General features: G+C 45.0%; 1 protein-coding gene across 1 annotated transcript; it reads left to right on the top strand.

The window, feature by feature from the left end:
- The first annotated feature begins 231 nt into the window (after nt 1-231).
- On the top strand, nt 232-15,611 carry SDR16C5 (short chain dehydrogenase/reductase family 16C member 5). The gene is made up of 7 exons (XM_032422036.1): nt 232-307; nt 4,878-5,224; nt 7,809-7,940; nt 10,132-10,231; nt 12,210-12,354; nt 13,227-13,352; nt 15,488-15,611. Exons 2-7 carry the CDS (start codon nt 4,892-4,894, stop codon nt 15,579-15,581), a joined length of 930 nt encoding a protein of 309 aa, XP_032277927.1. The 5' UTR covers nt 232-307; nt 4,878-4,891; the 3' UTR covers nt 15,582-15,611.
- Nucleotides 15,612-18,314: the final 2,703 nt, after the last annotated feature.

The following is an 18,314-nucleotide window of genomic DNA, read 5'->3' as shown; positions in this document are numbered from 1 at the left end:
GGAAGGAAGGAAGGAAGGAAGGAAGGAAGGAAGGAAGGAAGGAAGGATGAGAGAGGAAGGGAGGGAGAGGGAGAGGGAGGGAGGGAGAGGGAGAGGGAGGGAGGGAGGGAGAGAGAGAGAAGCTGGTCTACGTGAGGCCCCAAGGCGGGTCCCCAGGGCGGCTCCACCCACTGCGCGGGCGGAGCCGTCCCACCTGGGACTCGGCTCGGAGATAAAACTCCTGAACCTCCCCCAGCCGCGAGCCAGCGACGCGGTGCCCGTGGCAGACCCCTGCTGCTCGGCCGATTGCTAAGGCTGCGTGTCTCCGGTGAGTTCCCGAAGTCCGGACCCGGGGCCGGGCGAGACCTCCGCGAGGAGGTGGCGCTGGCCCGCTCCGAGGCCCCCGTGGCTGGGCTCCCTGCCGGCGGTAAAGCTGTGGCGGGGTGGCATGGGGGGGGGGGGGCGAGAGAGGGAGCGCCGGTGAGCCCCGGCCCGGCGTCTGGGGGTGAGCCGGCGAGAGCGCCACGCTGCTCTCTGCTTCGGGGGAGCGTCTACCACTCCCTCCCCACCGCTCCCAATTCATCGCGTACCTCTTACCAGGGCAATTTGCTGTGTCCTGGCCTGGGAAGCAGAAGACACCGGTCTATATTGCACCAAGTTAGTTCAGCACTTTTGTTTTGTTTTGTTTTGTTTTGTTTTTAAGTAAGCTCTATGCCCAACGTGGGGCTTGAACTCAGGACTCTGAGATCGAGTTGCTGATCTCCCGACTGAGCCAGCCAGGTGCCCCAAGTTAGTTCAGATTTTGAACTAAGTAGTCAGGCTGTGGGATGGAAGCATCAAAGAAGTGTGTAACCTGATTAAATTTAAAATGCTCTGTAACTTCCTAAGAATTTACTTTTGTTTGTAAGTATACTTACTATCACATCTTTCGTTGCTATGGGCAGGGATCATAATTCATATGCTAGCAGGAACACCAATCAGAGCTCTAGGTAATGCAGTCATTTTGCTGTTGTTATGGGCCTGGCATTGTTCTAGGAAGGCCTCCACATTATGGGCATTAGGAGTGGAGGTGGAGATGATGTGTAACCTGGCAGGTGTTGAAATCCAGCCCAACTCCTCTTGCCCCATCCCCACCCCCCCCCTATACACCCTGGAAGGAGGAGCTGTGTGCAGGGCAATGGAAACCCCCCCCCCCCCCCAATTTGCTCAGAAATTCCATAAGAGATCATAGGGTTGGTATTACACACCTTAATACTTTACCTGTATTAAGTCTTTTAATTTCCACAGCTCCCCCATTGGTGCATCCTGCGGAATCCCCTTATTTAGAAGAGGAAACTGAGGCACAAAAGATAAGATTTTAACCAAGGCTGCAGAAAAGTCAGTGGCAGATCCAGAATTCCAACCCAAACTTAAATCTCTACACCGCACTACCTGTGCAGATGCCCGACAGACACCCTAAACCCCAAATGAGGGAGACCTCAGGATGCCAAGCTCTTAAGAACCTAGTAAGCATCAACCGAGATAGCAATAAGCGGTAAGACCTTGCTCTAGGTCTTACATCATGCCAACACTGAGACAGTGGAGTGCTGAAGTCTAGGGCCTCTGGCATCAAGAACCTTCCCCCAGGTCAGTGGTTAGACTTCTAGCCACCCACATGGTGTTGGAGCCCACAGAGGAAAGAAATAGACCTCTGGCATGAACTCTCATAGTGGTGTGCCTGAAAGGGGGCATGGGTGAGCTGGTGTGGGTCTTCTCATGGAAGGAGTGTTGGCCGTACCCAGGCTGTGCCTGGGGAGGGTGCCCAGGGTGCCCCATTAATGTGGGAAGCCTGACCCTCATCCTTGCAGGTCTGAAGACGCATACTCCACGACTGAGCTTAAAATGAGAGTCTGAAAATCACCGTTTGCCTTTCAGGGCACCTTCCTTCCAAATTCTCTAGAGCCTGAGAGGCTCTTTTATAAAAGGGGAGGGCTTTTATTCATTCATCAAATCATCCAGCTCAATCATCCAAAGCTACTATGTGAAAATAACTCCGAGCAAAGATGGCAGAGAGTTTGAGGGCCATTTCATCCAAAGCATGGTGAAACCCAGGGCTCCACCACAAGAACTCCCTTTGACCAATACATCCATGCCCCCTACCACCCCCATTCTAATTCTCTGGACAGACAGCATTAGACACACAGGCCAAAATTACCTCAAGCCTCAAACTCTTCCATCCCTCTGTTGGTCAAGCTGCTCCCAGATCCCTCTACCTCTAACCATTCATCATTTGGCTACTGGCTCAAATGTCACCTTCCAGTGAATCTCTCCTGTTGCTTCTTCCCCAGCACCCAATCTAAATCAGATCTCCCATCTACTCTCTATAGCACCCTGTAGTTTTCTTTGTAGTACGACGGCTTGTCATGATGTATTTATTTGCTCAATGTCTCTTTCTTCAACAAGACCCTTGGCTCAAGAGGGCAGTAATCACGGAATCCTCAGCCCCAATGCCCAGCATCAGACCTGCACGGCATCAGGGCTCAGTAAATATAATAAATGACCTCAGCTGACCCTGCACTAACTAGCACCGGGACCTTGGGTAAGCTACATGCATACTCTTTCTGATCTTAAGTCCCATCTGTCCAATGAGCCAAGAAACAACAATTTCCTAAGGGCCTTGCCATGCTCCCAGCCCTGCTGTTGATGAATCTATCCACCCATCATCATGAACAGTGACTAGTCTATCCTCAGCCAAACTGCAAAGTAAGTGAACCTGCTGGTTCTTTAATGAAGGACATCTGCCCTCAGCTGTGCCTCTCAATTGGACACCCCATTCAGGGAAGCCTCCCACCCCCAGCACAGGATGCCCCTGCTAAATATGTCTTCTCATCCTGTAGAAAATAAGACCTTCCCTTCTTTCCCAGCTGCTTTTTGGTAAAGCCTCTTAGAAACCCATTCTCACTAAAGTGATAACAGGATATAAGCTATAGCCTTGTATGAGTTTGTCAAGGGGAGGACTTTTTTTTTTTTTTTAAGATTTTATTTATTTGACAGAGAGAGACACAGCGAGAGAGGGAACACGAGCAGGGGGAGTGGGAGAGGGAGAAGCAGGCTCCCCGCGGAGCAGGGAGCCCGATGCGGGGCTCGATCCCAGGACCCTGGGATCATGACCTGAGCCGAAGGCAGACGCTTAACGACTGAGCCACCCAAGCGCCCCAAAGGGAGTCCTTTTATTCATACAGCAAACATATTGGGTGATTTCTCCATGAGCAGTACTCCGTATCTGAGAAACATGCTAACATCCATAAAACACTTACTGGGGGTTAGCATTGCAGTCCTGCACACAACATTCATTCTCATTTCATCTGTAAAATCACCCTGTGCTACGGGACCAGTAGATATGTGGAGAGCGAGGCCCCAAGAGGCTAGTAGCCTGCCCCAGATTTCACAGGTAGGCATGGGCAGGGCAGGACAGCTATCCACTCTGTCTCTCACCTATATTCTACAGTGCCAAGGCTGTGGTCTTGCACTGGTGGTCAGTGGTGTGGGATGGAGGTCTCAGAGTCTGGGGAAGGGGGGGTATCCCATGCTTACAGCGAATCTGTTGGAAAAGGTTTAGAACATCAATTACTCCTTTTCAAGGATGTTCTACAAATAGGATTTTACTTTTTTTTTTCCTTGAATCTCAAATATTTTTAAGCTTTTTACTTGGGTATAGTTGACACGCAGTGTTACATTAGTTTCAGGTGTACAATATAGAGATTTAACAAGTCTATACATTATGCCGTGTGCGCAAGTGTAGCTATAATCTGTCACTATACTACACTATTACAGTACCATTGACTATACTCCCCATGCTGAGCCTTTTATTCCCATGACTTACTCATTCTATAACTGGAAGCCTGTATCTTCCACTCCCCCTCACCCATTTCCCCCGTCCTCCTACCCCCTCTCCCTCTGGCAACCACCAGTTTGTTTCCTGTATTTATAGGTGTGATTCTACTTTTTTTTGCTTGTTTATTCTTTTTTTTTTAGACTCCATGTATGAGTGAAATCATATGGTATTTGTCTTTCTCAGTTTGACTCATTTTACTTAGCGTTATATTCTCTAGGTCCATCCATGTTGTTGCATGATCTCATCCTTTTTTAAGGCTGCATAATATTCCTCTGTGTGTGTGGTGTGTGTGTGTGTCCCCTACATCATCCTTATCTATTGAACGTTAGATTTTAAATAATGACACAAAATTAGAGAATGACTGTGCAAATTAAAAAACACAAACCCAGGGGCCCCTGGGTGACTCTGTTGGTTAAGCGTCCAACACTTGGTTTCAGCTCAGATCATGATCTCAGGGTCATGAGATCGAGCCCTGCATAGGGAGGGAGTCTGCTTCTCTCTCTACACCTCCCCTTCTGCCCCTCCCCACTGCTCGTGTCGCTCTCTCTCTCTCAAATAAATAAGTCTTTAAAAAAATAACAACAACAACAAAACCCCACAAACCCAAAAGGAGACAAAAGTAAAACCAGAGAGGTAGCCGTTACCACATAAACATTACAATATAGTTATGACTTTGAACATAAAAGCAGTCAACGGGACTTGGGATTATTATGAAGAAAGGTTAACTGTGAGAAATAATTAAGTTCTCCTTCAGGTTAAATGTTGGTGTGGTTACAGTTCCTGGTTAGGGAAACTTTCTGTCCTGTACAACACTCAGATGCGGGCTCAGCTTGGGGCTGTGAATGAAGCTGGCCAAGACACAGGCCCTGTGTCTGCCTTAGTTCAGAGTCTGCTACCAAGAGAGCAGCTTAAACAACACGGCCCCCTTTCTGCTGCTTTCTCAGAAAACGTGAGCTCCACGTAGTCCACACGCTCACAGGGAATGGTCACGGAGCTCTTGATGTGGGTCTCTCTTCCTTTATAGGTCTCAGCCACAACATGGCTTCCAACCTGAAGTCAGCCAAGAAATTGATGGTTTTCTTAGGAAAATCAATGATTGCTTTTCTGGAGACGATGATTTTCATCATCATCCCCAGACCACGGAAGAACGTTGCTGGTGAAATCGTGCTCATCACTGGCTCCGGGAGCGGACTGGGAAGGTTCTTGGCCCTCAAATTTGCCCACCTTGGATCCGTGCTGGTTCTCTGGGATATCAACGAGGAGGGGAACGAGGACACATGCAGGATGGTGCGGGAAGCTGGGGCCCCAAGAGTTTATGCCTACACTTGTGACTGCAGCCAAAAGGAAAACGTATACAGAGTGGCCGAGCAGGTAGATCTCGCGTCTCGCTGTTCCCTGCGGGGTAGTGAGCACTATATGCAGATACGCACACATGCCTCCATTTCTCTGTCTCTTTGCCTTGCTCAGTGCAGATTTGCCTGTCTCCAACATCCCTTTAATTTAAAAAATATTGGGGAGTGGGAATTCGGATTTTTGAGTTGTCACCGTATACAATACACCACACAAAGCACCCCATCTATATTACATCCTAATCCTATAAAGTGAGGTCCATGACTATCTCTATGTCACAGATAAGGAAACCAGGGCTTAAGGAGGTAAGTAGCTCCCTCAAGAAACGGCTACTAAGTAGCAAAGATCCAGCTCAGCCTTGAGTCTATTGACTCCGTGGCACATACCAGGCGGTACAGGCCGGCGCTGGCCCCCGTTACCATATAGGAGGTACCATATAGGTGGCCCCCTTCGTGGAGGAGAAAGGAGACATAGAGATATTGAATAATCTGCTCAGGGGTCCCAGAGCCAGCACAGGACGAAGCCAGAGCTTGAACCCGTATCCGGTCTGAGCTGAAATCCAGCTATTTCCACCACACCACAGGGCCTTTCACTTGAATGTATATTTCTCTTACGTAATCATAAGAAAATCAGAATATTTCATTCATCCTAAAGATGCTTAGCCGCAGTTGCTCCTTTGGTGATGATACAGCTGCACGTTCAAAGAAGGATTTCAGGAAATCAAAACCCCAGTAAGCAGCGGTAAGAGGTTTTTTTTTGTTCATCGAGGTGCGTGCTTGCTTGCTGCCTCTTTTCCCTCATAAGGCTTTTCTCTATCCCCCCATCGGCACGTCACTCTCGTGAGCCATCTTTTTGGTGGCCCCCAGAATTCCCCAATTTAGTGAGAAGGAAGGAACCAGACTGGCCTGCGAAGAGCAGCCGAGCCCCGTCGGAAAGTTCAAGCACAGCTTCTCGGCCCCTACCCCGAATCCGAATCCCTTGCCGCTTCCCGCTTCACTTCCTAGTGGTAAGCTTGGCAGGTCATTAGCAGGGGAGTGTGTAGCTTCTGTTGAAATTTGTCTTTAAATTCTATGCATCTGTGACTACCATCTCCAGTCCCAGGAAGCCCGGTACAGTCTGGAGACCCCAACCTGACAAGCTAGCGCCTCCCTCATAGTGCAAGTGTGTCTCTCTCCTATGGCCAACCTCGCAGATGAATCTCTGTGCACTTAGAGTCCTGATCACCTGGCATGTTCCCTCATGCTTGACGGCAAACAACTTCTCTAGCCACTCTTAAGCAATAATTGGTTCGCATTCAAATGCTGAAGACCATCCAATATTGAGCAAGCTAATACGAGGCCCTCTATAAATAATTGCCTCAGGTAGGGCTAGTTGTTTCTAGCCTTGACTGCTGTTCAGCTTGAATTTGACTAAATATTTTTCACCACTCTCCAAATAAAGCTCGAAGTCAGATTTGTTTCCAGTGCTTTTATCTGAAAATGCTACCGTAAAAGGTGAGGTTTCCTTGGTCTCTGTTTCATCTTAGATTTTCCCTAGGCTGCCGATCTAGTTGGCTCATAAATCCCTACCACATCACCCTCATTGCTGGGGCTCAGGCCTTCCAGGGCAGCGGATGAGGTGGTGGCTTCCACCTGGCTTCAGTAATACATCCCGCTCTGTGCCAGACGGTACCATCCGTGTAGGGAGGTGCACAACACACATGCACACGCATGCACACACACAGCTAGAGATGTAAAGGGTACTGCCGTGAGCTTCTTGTTCGGCCCAGGATAGCGGCAACCAGGGGTTCTCTCTGATCTGAGGACAGAGCCCCTGCTTGGAATACAAATTACAGTAATGAAATTCAAAGCACAGAAAGGAACGAAGGGACATCACCATCTCCTGTCTCCAATCCTGGCAAATCCTGCACTCACTTCTGCCCTAAGGGCTAAGATTACAAGCTGAAGATTTACTATAAGCGAAAGGCTCCAAGGTCCCACCCAGAAATTTTATTTCTTAAATACAAGTTATGGAGTACCTACTGTGGCTAGCGTTACAGAAGCAAATGGGGCTTACTCCGATCCTTCCTTCACATATCTTAACACCTAGAAGCCTGTGGTAGGGAGAAGGAAACCAGCTCGTTGGTACAAGCAGGACAGACAGGTTCTGAGCTGTGCCGTGTGCATAAAACCCGTTTAGGAATTTTGTGCTTCCTCCGTATCTTCCTACTCCACCCCATCTCGGTGTGTGCTGGGTCTTGATTTATATGGCATGGCTGTAATGCCTTATGTCCTGTCACAATGATTGAAATAAACCTACTACTTACACAGATACTGAAACAAAATGACTAGAATAGCTCTAACTGCTCTACCTGTTAAGGAAAGTAGCCCTGCCATGTTGGAACCATCCTAAGAAGGGGGGAAGAAACGAGAAGAAAAGCATCAGACATGGATCTCTGACGCACTGTAAATTCAGCAAAGGAAATAAAGCATACTCTGTTTGCAGAGTGCATAAACTCCGTCTGAGTTAACTAGGATAAGGAAGCATGTAAAACTATGGGAAATTCAAACTTAGATCATGTAAAGAATTACTCCATGGGTGGTGTTGCTCTTGTTATTCAACGCAGGTTAAAAAAGAAGTTGGCGATGTCTCCATCCTAATCAACAATGCCGGAATTGTGACAGGCAAAAGTTTCCTCGACTGCCCAGATGAGCTGATGGAAAAGGCTTTCGATGTGAATTTCAAAGCACATTTATGGGTGATTATTTTTTCTTCTCATGATAAATCTAAAGTTATTCTGAATTTAGAAGTACCTTCCTCTTGTTATCTTACAATTTTTGTTCTTCTCTAACCAAAGCACAGACTTCTCAATTTTAGATTTGTCCCAGTCTACCCAGATGTCCCCACGCCCCCCCCACCCCGATCCAACTTAACCTGCACCTGCCTGAGCCTCTGCTAAGGAATCCTGCCAAGACACAATTGTCCCACGGTTTTACTGTGAAATAAGGGATCAGAAGAGTGAAAAGATTTGCTCAAGGCTACACAGAAATGATAGCACGTAGACATGACCAGGGAGCTCTTACAATTTGCCTAAGCTGGAACTCTTTTGAAAGTGGAAAAGGTAAATAATAATAATAACAATAAAGAAAGTGAAAGAGGGCATTATCAATAAACAAGCATTAATCAGGTCTAGTCTGGGCAAATGAAGACATATAGTCACCTCACTCAGTATCTAAGCAGGCAAAGGGGAGTTTCTACCAGTAGCCTGGGTGACTTTAAAGGGCACAGGACAGGTGCCTCGGACAGTAAGGGGCACAGCCCCTGACCTCCAATGTGATATGCCCCTTGCAGAAGTTGGGTTTTCCTAGCTTTTGCTGAAACCAGTCTTGCCACGCCTCCCCACCCATGCGCATGCCCTCCCTTGCCTCTCCCTGCTGTCCTGGGCAGCCCTTGGCTGGGAGGGAGTATTTGCTGGAGAATTCTGAGCTGCCTTCCATCCTCCTTATACCTCCCTACCCGGACTCCCCGCCCAGCTCTCATTTGGCAGCCTTCACGTGTTATTTGGACTTTGTCGGTTTCTGTCCCCTAGTTTCACCAAAAGTGTCCTGGCACTGGTGGTATTGTTGGTGTTCTGTATTATTTCCAGAAGAAAGATGGAAAGATTCAGAACTAAGTGACCACCATGTTCCTTTGGGAGCTACTGCAAGTGATTTTTGTCTTGTCCCAAATATCCCTCTCCTTCATTAGAAGGAAGTTAGATTCTTTGGCCAGAATGAAGATGAAACCATCATCTCATTAATAGTCTCCACTTCTGCTGCGTTCTTTTTCCTCCTCGGTCTCCTCTTTCTCTTCTTTCTCTCTCTCTTCCTCTAGTTGTCCCCAGAATGCTGGTGTATCCCTGGCCCCCATCATTCTCATTCTGGACGCTCTTTCTGGGCAAGTCCACGTACGTTCTTTGAGCCCCTGCATGGAGTAGACGCTTAACGGCCAATGGGTCAAGGGCTCCTGGTGACTGTACTCCCAAGGGATGCGTCCCCAGGGAGAAGTAAAGAGACTCACCGCAGACCATCGGAACTCAGGGAGCTTTTTATTATGCTGCTCTTTTGGCTCATTTTGATTTTCCACCTCTCTCTAAGTGTTAGTTTCTCTCGGAAAGTCATCGTGATGCACACAAAGGTTGTTTGACTTTTATAAGAGATCCCTTTTCTCATATTTATTCATATGATTCAAATTTGAAAATAAACATGAAATAGAAATTCACATAAATATGCAAGTATTCCTGTTTGAGGAGTTATTTCTGCATTGTAGAGCCTATCTTCTATCAAAACTCATCTCTCTCTCCTTTACCTTCTTTTTCCAGTCCCACATCAAAGGTGAAGGTGCTCTATAGTACTGAGGACACAGCACACATCCTTTCTAACATATCCTCTCTACTGACATGGAATCCAAATTAGAAACCACTATTCAAAGAAGTAGAGATGAATTTCAAAACAAAGTGATATTTTTAAACTGAAGCCTATAATGGTATGTCCTATGAACAATGTTCAGAAAAATTTGAAATCCAAATATGATCCAAGGGGCGGAAAAGGCAATATAAATCTAAATAATCATATCTCCGAGTACTCTTACTGGTTTGTGGATTGTGCCTGCCACAGTTAAGATTCTCCGATACTGCTTGAATTAATGTATGAATATTGCTTTTCGAAGTCACATATGAACAAAATATAATTCTAAATAAATTATTTTTAATAATATTGGAACTGCCATCACGAAAATACTGATTTACCAGGTTGAACAAACTAAGAGGCTTACTTGCCAGATGTTTACATTTTTATACCCCAGTGCCTTCAAATATTTTTATGAGCTTAAAAGATTCTTTTCATCACAACAGTCATATAAACATCTGAAAAAAGTATAAAATGTTAACAGTTCTTCCTTGCTCTTCTTAGACTTATAAGTCCTTTCTACCTGCTATGATCGCTAATGAGCATGGACATTTGGTTTGCATTTCAAGTTTAGCTGGATTAACTGGAGTAAATAAACTGGCAGGTAAGAGAAATGTAATATTTAGCAGTTGCAAAAAGTTTTATAACTTTATCTTACTTAGCTCTGAACAATTAGCATTGATTTGATGTACCAGTGATAAAGGGTTATAAATTAAGAGACATATTCAATAAGGTAAGTGGTTGAGAAAATGGTACAGCAAAACTGCCTATTAGATTTGCTTACACGCAGTTGAACTTTGCACTTTGGAATCATTAGGTCAGTGCAATCCCCTGGGCTTTCAAAAAAAGAGAAAGAGAGGGTGTCTGGGTGGCTCAGCCAGTTAAGCATCTGCCTTCGGCTCAAGTCGTGATCCCAGGGTCCTGGGATCAAGTCCTGCATTAGACTCCCTGCTCAGCGGGGAGTCTGCTTCTCCCTCTGCCTCTCCCCCCTGGCTTGTGTGAGCTTACTCACTCTCTCTCTCTCTCTCTCTGTCAGATAGATAGATAGATAGATAGATAGATAGATAGATAGATAGATAGATGATAGATAGATAAAATTTAAAAAAGAGGAAGAGAGAGAACTTACTGATAAATTCTTTTTATGCAAGTGATTAGAGTAGTCACCATCTGGGGGACCCCTGGCACTGTTATCAGGATGGTAAGGAGGAGCACTCTGCCTTCTGAAATTTCCATTAAGTGGTCTCCTTCGGCTGGGGGTTTGGAGAAAGTTTCTCCAGCCCAAAAAATCTAAAATTAACCTCTCTGCTTTTCCACTGGTTGAAGACTCGCAGCTCAAGATGCACAGCAGTGGTCTTAGCATGGTTCATCTCAGTTATGGGAACAGCGTTTTCAGAACCACCAGTCACCCCAAATTTTACCTGTCTATACACATCTCCCGGTACACGGGACTCCCCTATCTCCATCCTTCTTAGAATTCACTGGTTTTATTGTGACCTCACGGGTCTCTGAACTCCTACAGGTCTATTTGCAGGTCCTATGAATCCTATTCCTGGCACAATATCTCTATCTTAAGATACAAGACTCTCCCATGCCCATGTTCACCTTAGAAACGTGTAAGACTTTTGTAATTCTCACCCTGTGGATCTTGGCACCCCTGCATCAGAATCAGCAGGCATGCTATTTAGAATGCAGATTGCCTGAGTCCTGGGCTGTTTCTGCTCATCTGAATTTCAGAGATGCAGGGGCTCAGTGAACTGCATTAATGCCCCATGACTCAGGTGCTCCTAGAAGCTGCTCAGGACTCCCCTCTCCTCTTCCCTTCCTCTACTGTCTAACCCACCACAATCTAGGGACCTGACTCGTGCCGGTGGTAGTGTCTGCTTCTGACCATGTGAGGAAAAGAAGAGTCAGAGTCCATCGACATGCAATTTCTTCTCCAAATATTTCCATTCTTCGAGTTCAAGATTCAGGTGTTTATTTGAAGTGAGTGTGATTGTAGGCTGAAAGCTCAAAACTGACATGGATGCCACTTTCCATGCCCCCTGCGTTTTCAAGATGTGTAAGAGGTGGAGGTTGACGTTTGCCAGTCTGTTTTCTCTAGCAAAGGGAAGAAAGAGTCATAGTTAGAAGAAAATTTGATCTGAGTATCACAACCCACGGTGATCTCGCTTGCCTGGACTCCTACATCCCTTATTATTTTATTTCTTCGTTTGTGTGTCTCCCTGTCCCGATGGTCTTGAAACTCTTTGGGACACACATGTCACTGCCCCGTGGAACAGCTCCCACAGTGTCTGACCACTTGTCGGGGTGGAAGTAAAGCCTTGCAGTGTGACCTGCAGGAGGCTCCCCGAAGCCCTGCGTCTCCCGAAGGGCACTTGGTCCTTGTCAACCGACCTTTAGGTGATGGTGCTCCTCCCAACTCGTTCCTCTCTTCCTCCAGTGGGTGCAGACCACGATCATACAAAATAAGAACTCTGAAATCATTGTCCCATTCTCTGTGTGTGTTTGTGTTACGAGGAAACCTTGACATAATGCCATTTAAAAACTCTAGAATATACATTACCGTTGTTTGCCTTTTTCAGATTACTGTGCAAGTAAATTTGCAGCCTTTGGATTTGCTGAATCTATATTTATAGAAACAATGGCCCAGAAACTAAAGGGGATAAAAACCACTATTGTGTGCCCATTTTTTATGAAAACTGGAATGTTTGAAGGTTGTTCTACTGTGTAAGTATGTCCTTTGATTTCAAAGAAACTACATTTTTTAAAATGATTGAAAATGATTAAAAATTATTTTATTTTGTTCTATCCATTAACGTTGTTTAAAAAGGTATTCCTGGGCGCCTGGGTGGCTCAGTTGGTTAAGCGACTGCCTTCGGCTCAGGTCATGATCCTGGAGTCCCGGGATCGAGTCCCGCATCGGGCTCCCTGCTCTGCAGGGAGTCTGCTCCTCCCTCTGACCCTCCCCCCTCTCATGTGCTCTCTCTCTCATTCTCTCTCTCTCAAATAAATAAATAAAATCTTTAAAAAAAAAAAAAAAAAAAGGCATTCCTTAGGATTCAGCCTGATTTATAAGTGATTTCAGAATTGTTTCTTTCTTCAAATGTGTTTGTGTTTAAGATATTGAGTTTAAGGGGGGTGGTTTATCAAGGCTGGGTCCAACTCCTACCACACCATAGCCAGGTCTGCTAGCCGTCTCCCCAGCATTCCTGGCCATAGTCTGTCTGTCCCACCAAACTCCCTGACTGACTCCACGGCAGGACTGAAAATTACTGGAGCGGGGGGACACCAATGCCCAGCTCTGCATCTCACAGAGATGAAAGGAAGTTGTTCAATATGGTTTCACATAGATGCATATACTGTATCACTAGTGTATTAATTAGAATCATCATTTGCCATTCCAAAATAAAGTTGTTACTAGCACGTTGATAATAAAGGAGTAAAGATAGAAATAAATCAAATCTGGAAGGGAAAGAAGCAAATAAGTGATTATTATAGCCTTTTTAAGCCCTAATTTATCAGATTTTTTTTAGTAATTTATTAACTTGGTTTTTTTGTTTTTGTTTTTGTTTTTGTTTTTGTTTTTTTTTACTCCTTAGCCATCCTTTTCTGTTACCAGTTCTGGAACCAGAGTATGTAGCTGACAAGATAGTAGATGCCATCCTGGAAGAGAAAATATACTTAAATTTGCCAAGGTTTTTGTCCTTCTTGATGTTTTTAAAAAGGTAACAATATCAGCTTCCTATTACTTCTGTAATGAGCCAATCAACAACTTATTTTCCTACCAGGAGGAGCCACTCTAAAAATACCTGTTAAATGAATTCACTTTGATCCCTTCCTTGTGCCTGTTTGCTGACACGATCTCAAATTCGCATAGGTGCAGTGCTTCCCGTGAGTCTAGAAGATGGAACTGGATCCTGCCAGCCCTATCTTAGTATTGCATTATTGTTAGAGAGAAGTGGACTTACTGAATGATCTGTGGACGGACTGAAGTCATTTTTTTTTTTTTTTTTAAGACAGATGGTCTTTCTTGTGGGCATCATAGAATAATCATGTTGGAACAGATATTGTGTCCATGCTTCCTCAAGTACAGATCCCCAGAGTCAAGGGCAGACAGTAAGCCAAACATTTCAGGAAGTTGTAGTATGGGTAAAACTGGCAATAGAGGATAAATTTGAAGTATAAGAGGGTTAAAAGAGTTGGGGGTGGGGGACTGAAAAGGACCCGAGAGCATCTTTGCTTACCCTCTCTGCTCCCCATTGGATTTTAGTGCTGAGATCCATCAGCGGCAGTCTGCGACCAGGGGACCCAGTTCTAGGAAGGGTGATACCAAATTGCTGAGCAGCTGCAAATTTCCCACTATCTCAATTCATTTTCTGGACTGTAACAGGTCATCAAGTCATACGACACCCCTGCCCATCAGGCTTTCTGCTTCGCAAGGAAGCACATTCCATTACTGAACCACTTCTCTCCGTGGCATTGAAATCTGTCTCGTTTTAACGTTCACTGGCTCTAACTTTACCCTCTAGCACTATGACTAATTCCATTCCTCTTGACAACAGTTCCTTAGTTATTTTAACATAGATATTATGGCTGGCAGCCACTGTCCTTCTTGCATGAGGAAATGCTTTTTTCTCTTCAGTTAATTGTATCTACTTTGTGCAATGCAACGAAATCATTCCTATATAAGACAGTATGGGTGTTCACAGGACAGTGGCTGTCTGCTGCCTAATTGATAGAAGTACGTGGTATAGTAATGCCAACTATAAAGAACATAGGACTTAATTTTTCTAATGTTTTTGAATAATCATAGAGGTTATATTTACTTTTATAAGATATTAGTTCTGGACCCCAAGAGATCTACATAGTTCCTGATAAGCATTTGGAAACATGAGGAAGTTCAGTAAAGGGGATGACGTCACACATTCCCTCAAATATTCATTAGTAGGCATTAGAGAGCGCTTAATGTGTGCCACGAAGGATCTGGGGTTACGGCAAAGAAGGAAAGAGACAAGAGTCCCTGCCCTCATGGAAATTTCCTTCTTGAGGGTGGGTGGCAGGGAACAGACAAAAAAGTAAAAGAAAAGTCATGCTGGGTAGTCATAAGTGCTAGGAAGAAACATAAAGCAAGAAAGAGAAATCCCAGAGTGGGAGGCAGGAGGTAATTCAGGTTGAGCCCCAGTGTTCAGTGTGTTGCTCAGGGGAGGGATCATGGAAAAGGTAACATGTGACATTCTGGGGTGCCCGCAGATGGACAGTGAGCTCAGTGTCCTTTCCTTTACCCAATGCTGAGGACGAGTGTTAGGTTTACTGTGCCTCGCCTTGCTCTGCAATGTGAATGTCAGATGGACGGGATCTGTGCTCTGTTGGGAAGGGTGAGTGGGGATGGAGAAGATGAGCAGTCCTACCTGGGTCTTGCCAAAGGTCTGGGGACCTTTCTAATCCCCATAGGAGTCTCAGAAAGAGAGATTGATGACTTCATTTGATACCAGAAGAAATGGGCTTGAGGGCTAAATAATGGACCTGAGATGGCATGTTAAGTGACAAAGCTAGGATTCAAGCCAGGCTTATTCAACTCCACAAGACTTCACTGCTTCCTGTCAATCATTACATAGTTTGGAAACTGAGATGAGAAGTGAGTTGAATAAATGTAAATAAAGCCAGAAGAGATATAGAAACCCTGGGCCAGTGTCCTCCCACATAGCGGACAAGCCTCGAGTGATCCTAAAGCATGCACACTAATGTGTGCGTATGCTAATGACTTCCATCTACAACAAGTCAGTGATGCTGCATTTTGGCTGAGTTGATAAAGGTGCTTCCATGATAATAACCAAGAAAACCTCTCTTATGTTCTCTTTAGTATCTTGCCTGTCAAGGTGTCAGTTCTTCTGGCTGACTATCTGGGCGCCCTGAATGTAATGGATGGCTTTGTTGGCAAGAACAAGAAAAACTAAAGACCAACTCAGTGGCTGATACCATCTGATACCCAGCATTCCATAATCCTGATTTCAATGAAGAAAAGCATTTTTGTCCAACAATGTATCTGGAAACTACAAGTACCATTCTTTTTCTGCTCCCTGGACTACTATTTTCAACCAATGCCTTTGAAAATAATGTTCCTATCTGCTTTTTGGTTGTTTTTTTTTTTTAATTAAAAAAAATTGCCCGTTTTTGTCATGTCTGCTTGCAACGATCTGTAAGAAAAAGAATCCTGGGGGGGGCGGAGCAAGATGGCGGAGGAGTAGGAGACCTGGATTTCATCTCCTCTCAGGAATTCAGCTGGATAGGGATCAAACCATTCTGAACACCTACAAACTCAACATGAGATTGAAGAAAAGAATAGCAACAACTCTCTGAACAGAAAAGCGACCACTTTCTGGAAGGTAGGACGTGCGGAGAAGTGAATCCGAGGCGATATTCGGGAAGATAGACGGTGGGGGAGGGGGCCTCCATCAGCCGCTTCTGGCAAGTGATAGAGCCATGGAGCACAAAATCGGAACTTTTAGAAGTCTGCTCCGCTGAGGGACGTCACTCCGGTGGCTCAGTGGGGGGTGGAACCCTCATAGGACAGTGTGGTCTCAGGACCCTCGGGGTCACAGGAAGACCGGGGGTGCCTGAGTGCGGCGGAGCTCCCAGGTATCGGAGCGGGGAAGCCAGCTGCAGAGACGGAGCTGAGGCGCGGGCTCTCAGCTCGGGGTTGCCATAAACCATGATCCGCGGCACAGTCGGGCCACTGCTCTTGCAGCAGGGACCCAACAAGCGGCAGATCCAGGGAGACTCACCTTCCTCCACCGGGAGGAGCGGCGCGGGAGCGCACCAAAGGGATCTGCTGGGTTTGGAGACTCCACACGGGGTCGGGTGCCAGAGATAGAAACGCTAGGTCACAGGCCGGGTGAGCACGGAGTGCAGCCCGAGACCAGGGAGATGGGAGTGACTGACTGCTTTTCTCTGGGGGCGCACTGAGGAGCGGGGCCCCGAGTTCTTGGCTCCTCCAAGGCGTAGATTGGGAGGCCGCCATTTTCACTCTCATCCTCCAAAGCTGTACAAAAAGCTTGCAGGTAACAAAAGCTCCCTAGAGCAAACCCGAGCAGATTACTTAGCCCAGACCAGGCAAGGGTGGGGCAATTCCGGCTCCGGCAAAGAACTTTGGGAACCACGGCAACAGGCCCCTCCCCCAGAAGATCAGCGAGAACAGCCAGCCAAGACCAAGTTTACCGATTAATGAGAACGGCAGAACTCCAGCACTAGGGGAATACTGCACATAGAATCCATGGCTTTTTTACCATGATTCTTTAGTCTTTCAAAGTAAATTTTTTTTAACTCCTTTTTTTTTTCTTTTTCCCTTTTCAACCAACATCTTATCAATCCCTTTTTTTAAAAAACATTTTTATTTTTCATTTTTAGAGTCATATTCTATCCCTTCATAGTAGTTACACTTATTTTTGGCATATATATATATAAGTTGTTCTCTCTTTAAAATTTTGAGATAGTTTCTTCTAACAAATCAAAATATACCCTAAATCTCTAGTGTATGCCTTTGTTCTAGTCTCCTGCCTGATCACATTCTCTCCTTTTTTTCTTTTCTTTTTTTTTAAATCCTCTTCTTTCTTTTTTCAAACAACTTCTTATCAATTCCTTTTATAAAATTTTTTATAATTTTCATCTTTACAGTCATATTCCATCTCTTCATCATATCAACCCTTATTTTTGTACCTATATAAGTTTTTCTTTCTATAAAATTTTGGGAGGCACTTTCTTCTAAGAGACCAAAATACACCCAAAATCTAGTGTGTGGCACTGATCTATCCACCAGCCTGATCATATTTGATCATATTCTGTTTTTTTGTTTTGTTTTGTTCTGTTTTTGTTTGTTTTTATCTTTTCCTTTTTCTTTTTTTTTTTTTCTTTTTCTTTTTTCTTTCTTTCCCTTTCTTTTCCCCAGCTTCAGGTCTTTTCTGATTTGTTTAGGGTATATTTTCTGGGGACGTTGTTACCCTGTTAGCATTTTGTTCTCTCATTCACCTATTCTCCTCTGGACAAAATGACAAGATGGAAAATATCACCTCAACAAAAAGAACAAGAGGTAGTACCGACTGCCAGGGACCTACTCAATACGGACATTAGTACGATGTCGGACCTAGAGTTCAGAATCATCACTTTAAAGATACTAGCTGGGCTTGAAAAAAGCATGGAAGTTATTAGAGAAACCCTTTCTGGAGAAATAAAAGAACTAAAATCTAACCAAGTCGAAATCAAAAAGGCTATTAATGAGGTGCAATCAAAAATGGGGGCGCAAACTGCTAGGATAAATGAGGCAGAAGACAGAATCAGTGATATAGAAGACCAAATGATGGAAAATAAAGAAGCTGAGAAAAAGAGAGATAAACAACTACTGGATCATGAGGGCAGAATTCGAGAGATAAGCAATACCATCAGATGAAACAACATTAGAATAATTGGGATCCCAGAAGAAGAAGAAAGAGAGAGAGGGGCAGAAGGTATATTGGAGCAAATTTTAGAGGAGAAATTCCCTACTTTGGGGAAGGACACAGGCATCAAAATCCAAGAAGCACAGAGAACCCCTCTCAAAATCAATAAAAATAGGTCAACACCCCGACATCTAATAGTAAAACTTACGAGTCTCAGAGACAAAGAGAAAATCCTGAAAGCAGCTCGGGAGAAGAGAT

This window comes from Phoca vitulina, unplaced genomic scaffold (genome assembly GCF_004348235.1).
Source record: "Phoca vitulina isolate PV1807 unplaced genomic scaffold, GSC_HSeal_1.0 scaffold25, whole genome shotgun sequence".
NCBI classification, from domain to species: domain Eukaryota; kingdom Metazoa; phylum Chordata; class Mammalia; order Carnivora; family Phocidae; genus Phoca; species Phoca vitulina.
This window is presented reverse-complemented; position numbering and strand designations above follow the sequence as displayed.

Coding starts and splice junctions, on each gene's coding strand:
- SDR16C5 (XM_032422036.1), top strand. CDS start 4,892: ATGGCTTCCAACCTGAAGTCAGCCAAGAAATTGATGGTTTTCTTAGGA. Junction 7,941..10,131: donor ATTTCAAAGCACATTTATGG/GTGATTATTTTT, acceptor TGCTCTTCTTAG/ACTTATAAGTCCTTTCTACC. Junction 12,355..13,226: donor TTTGAAGGTTGTTCTACTGT/GTAAGTATGTCC, acceptor TTTACTCCTTAG/CCATCCTTTTCTGTTACCAG.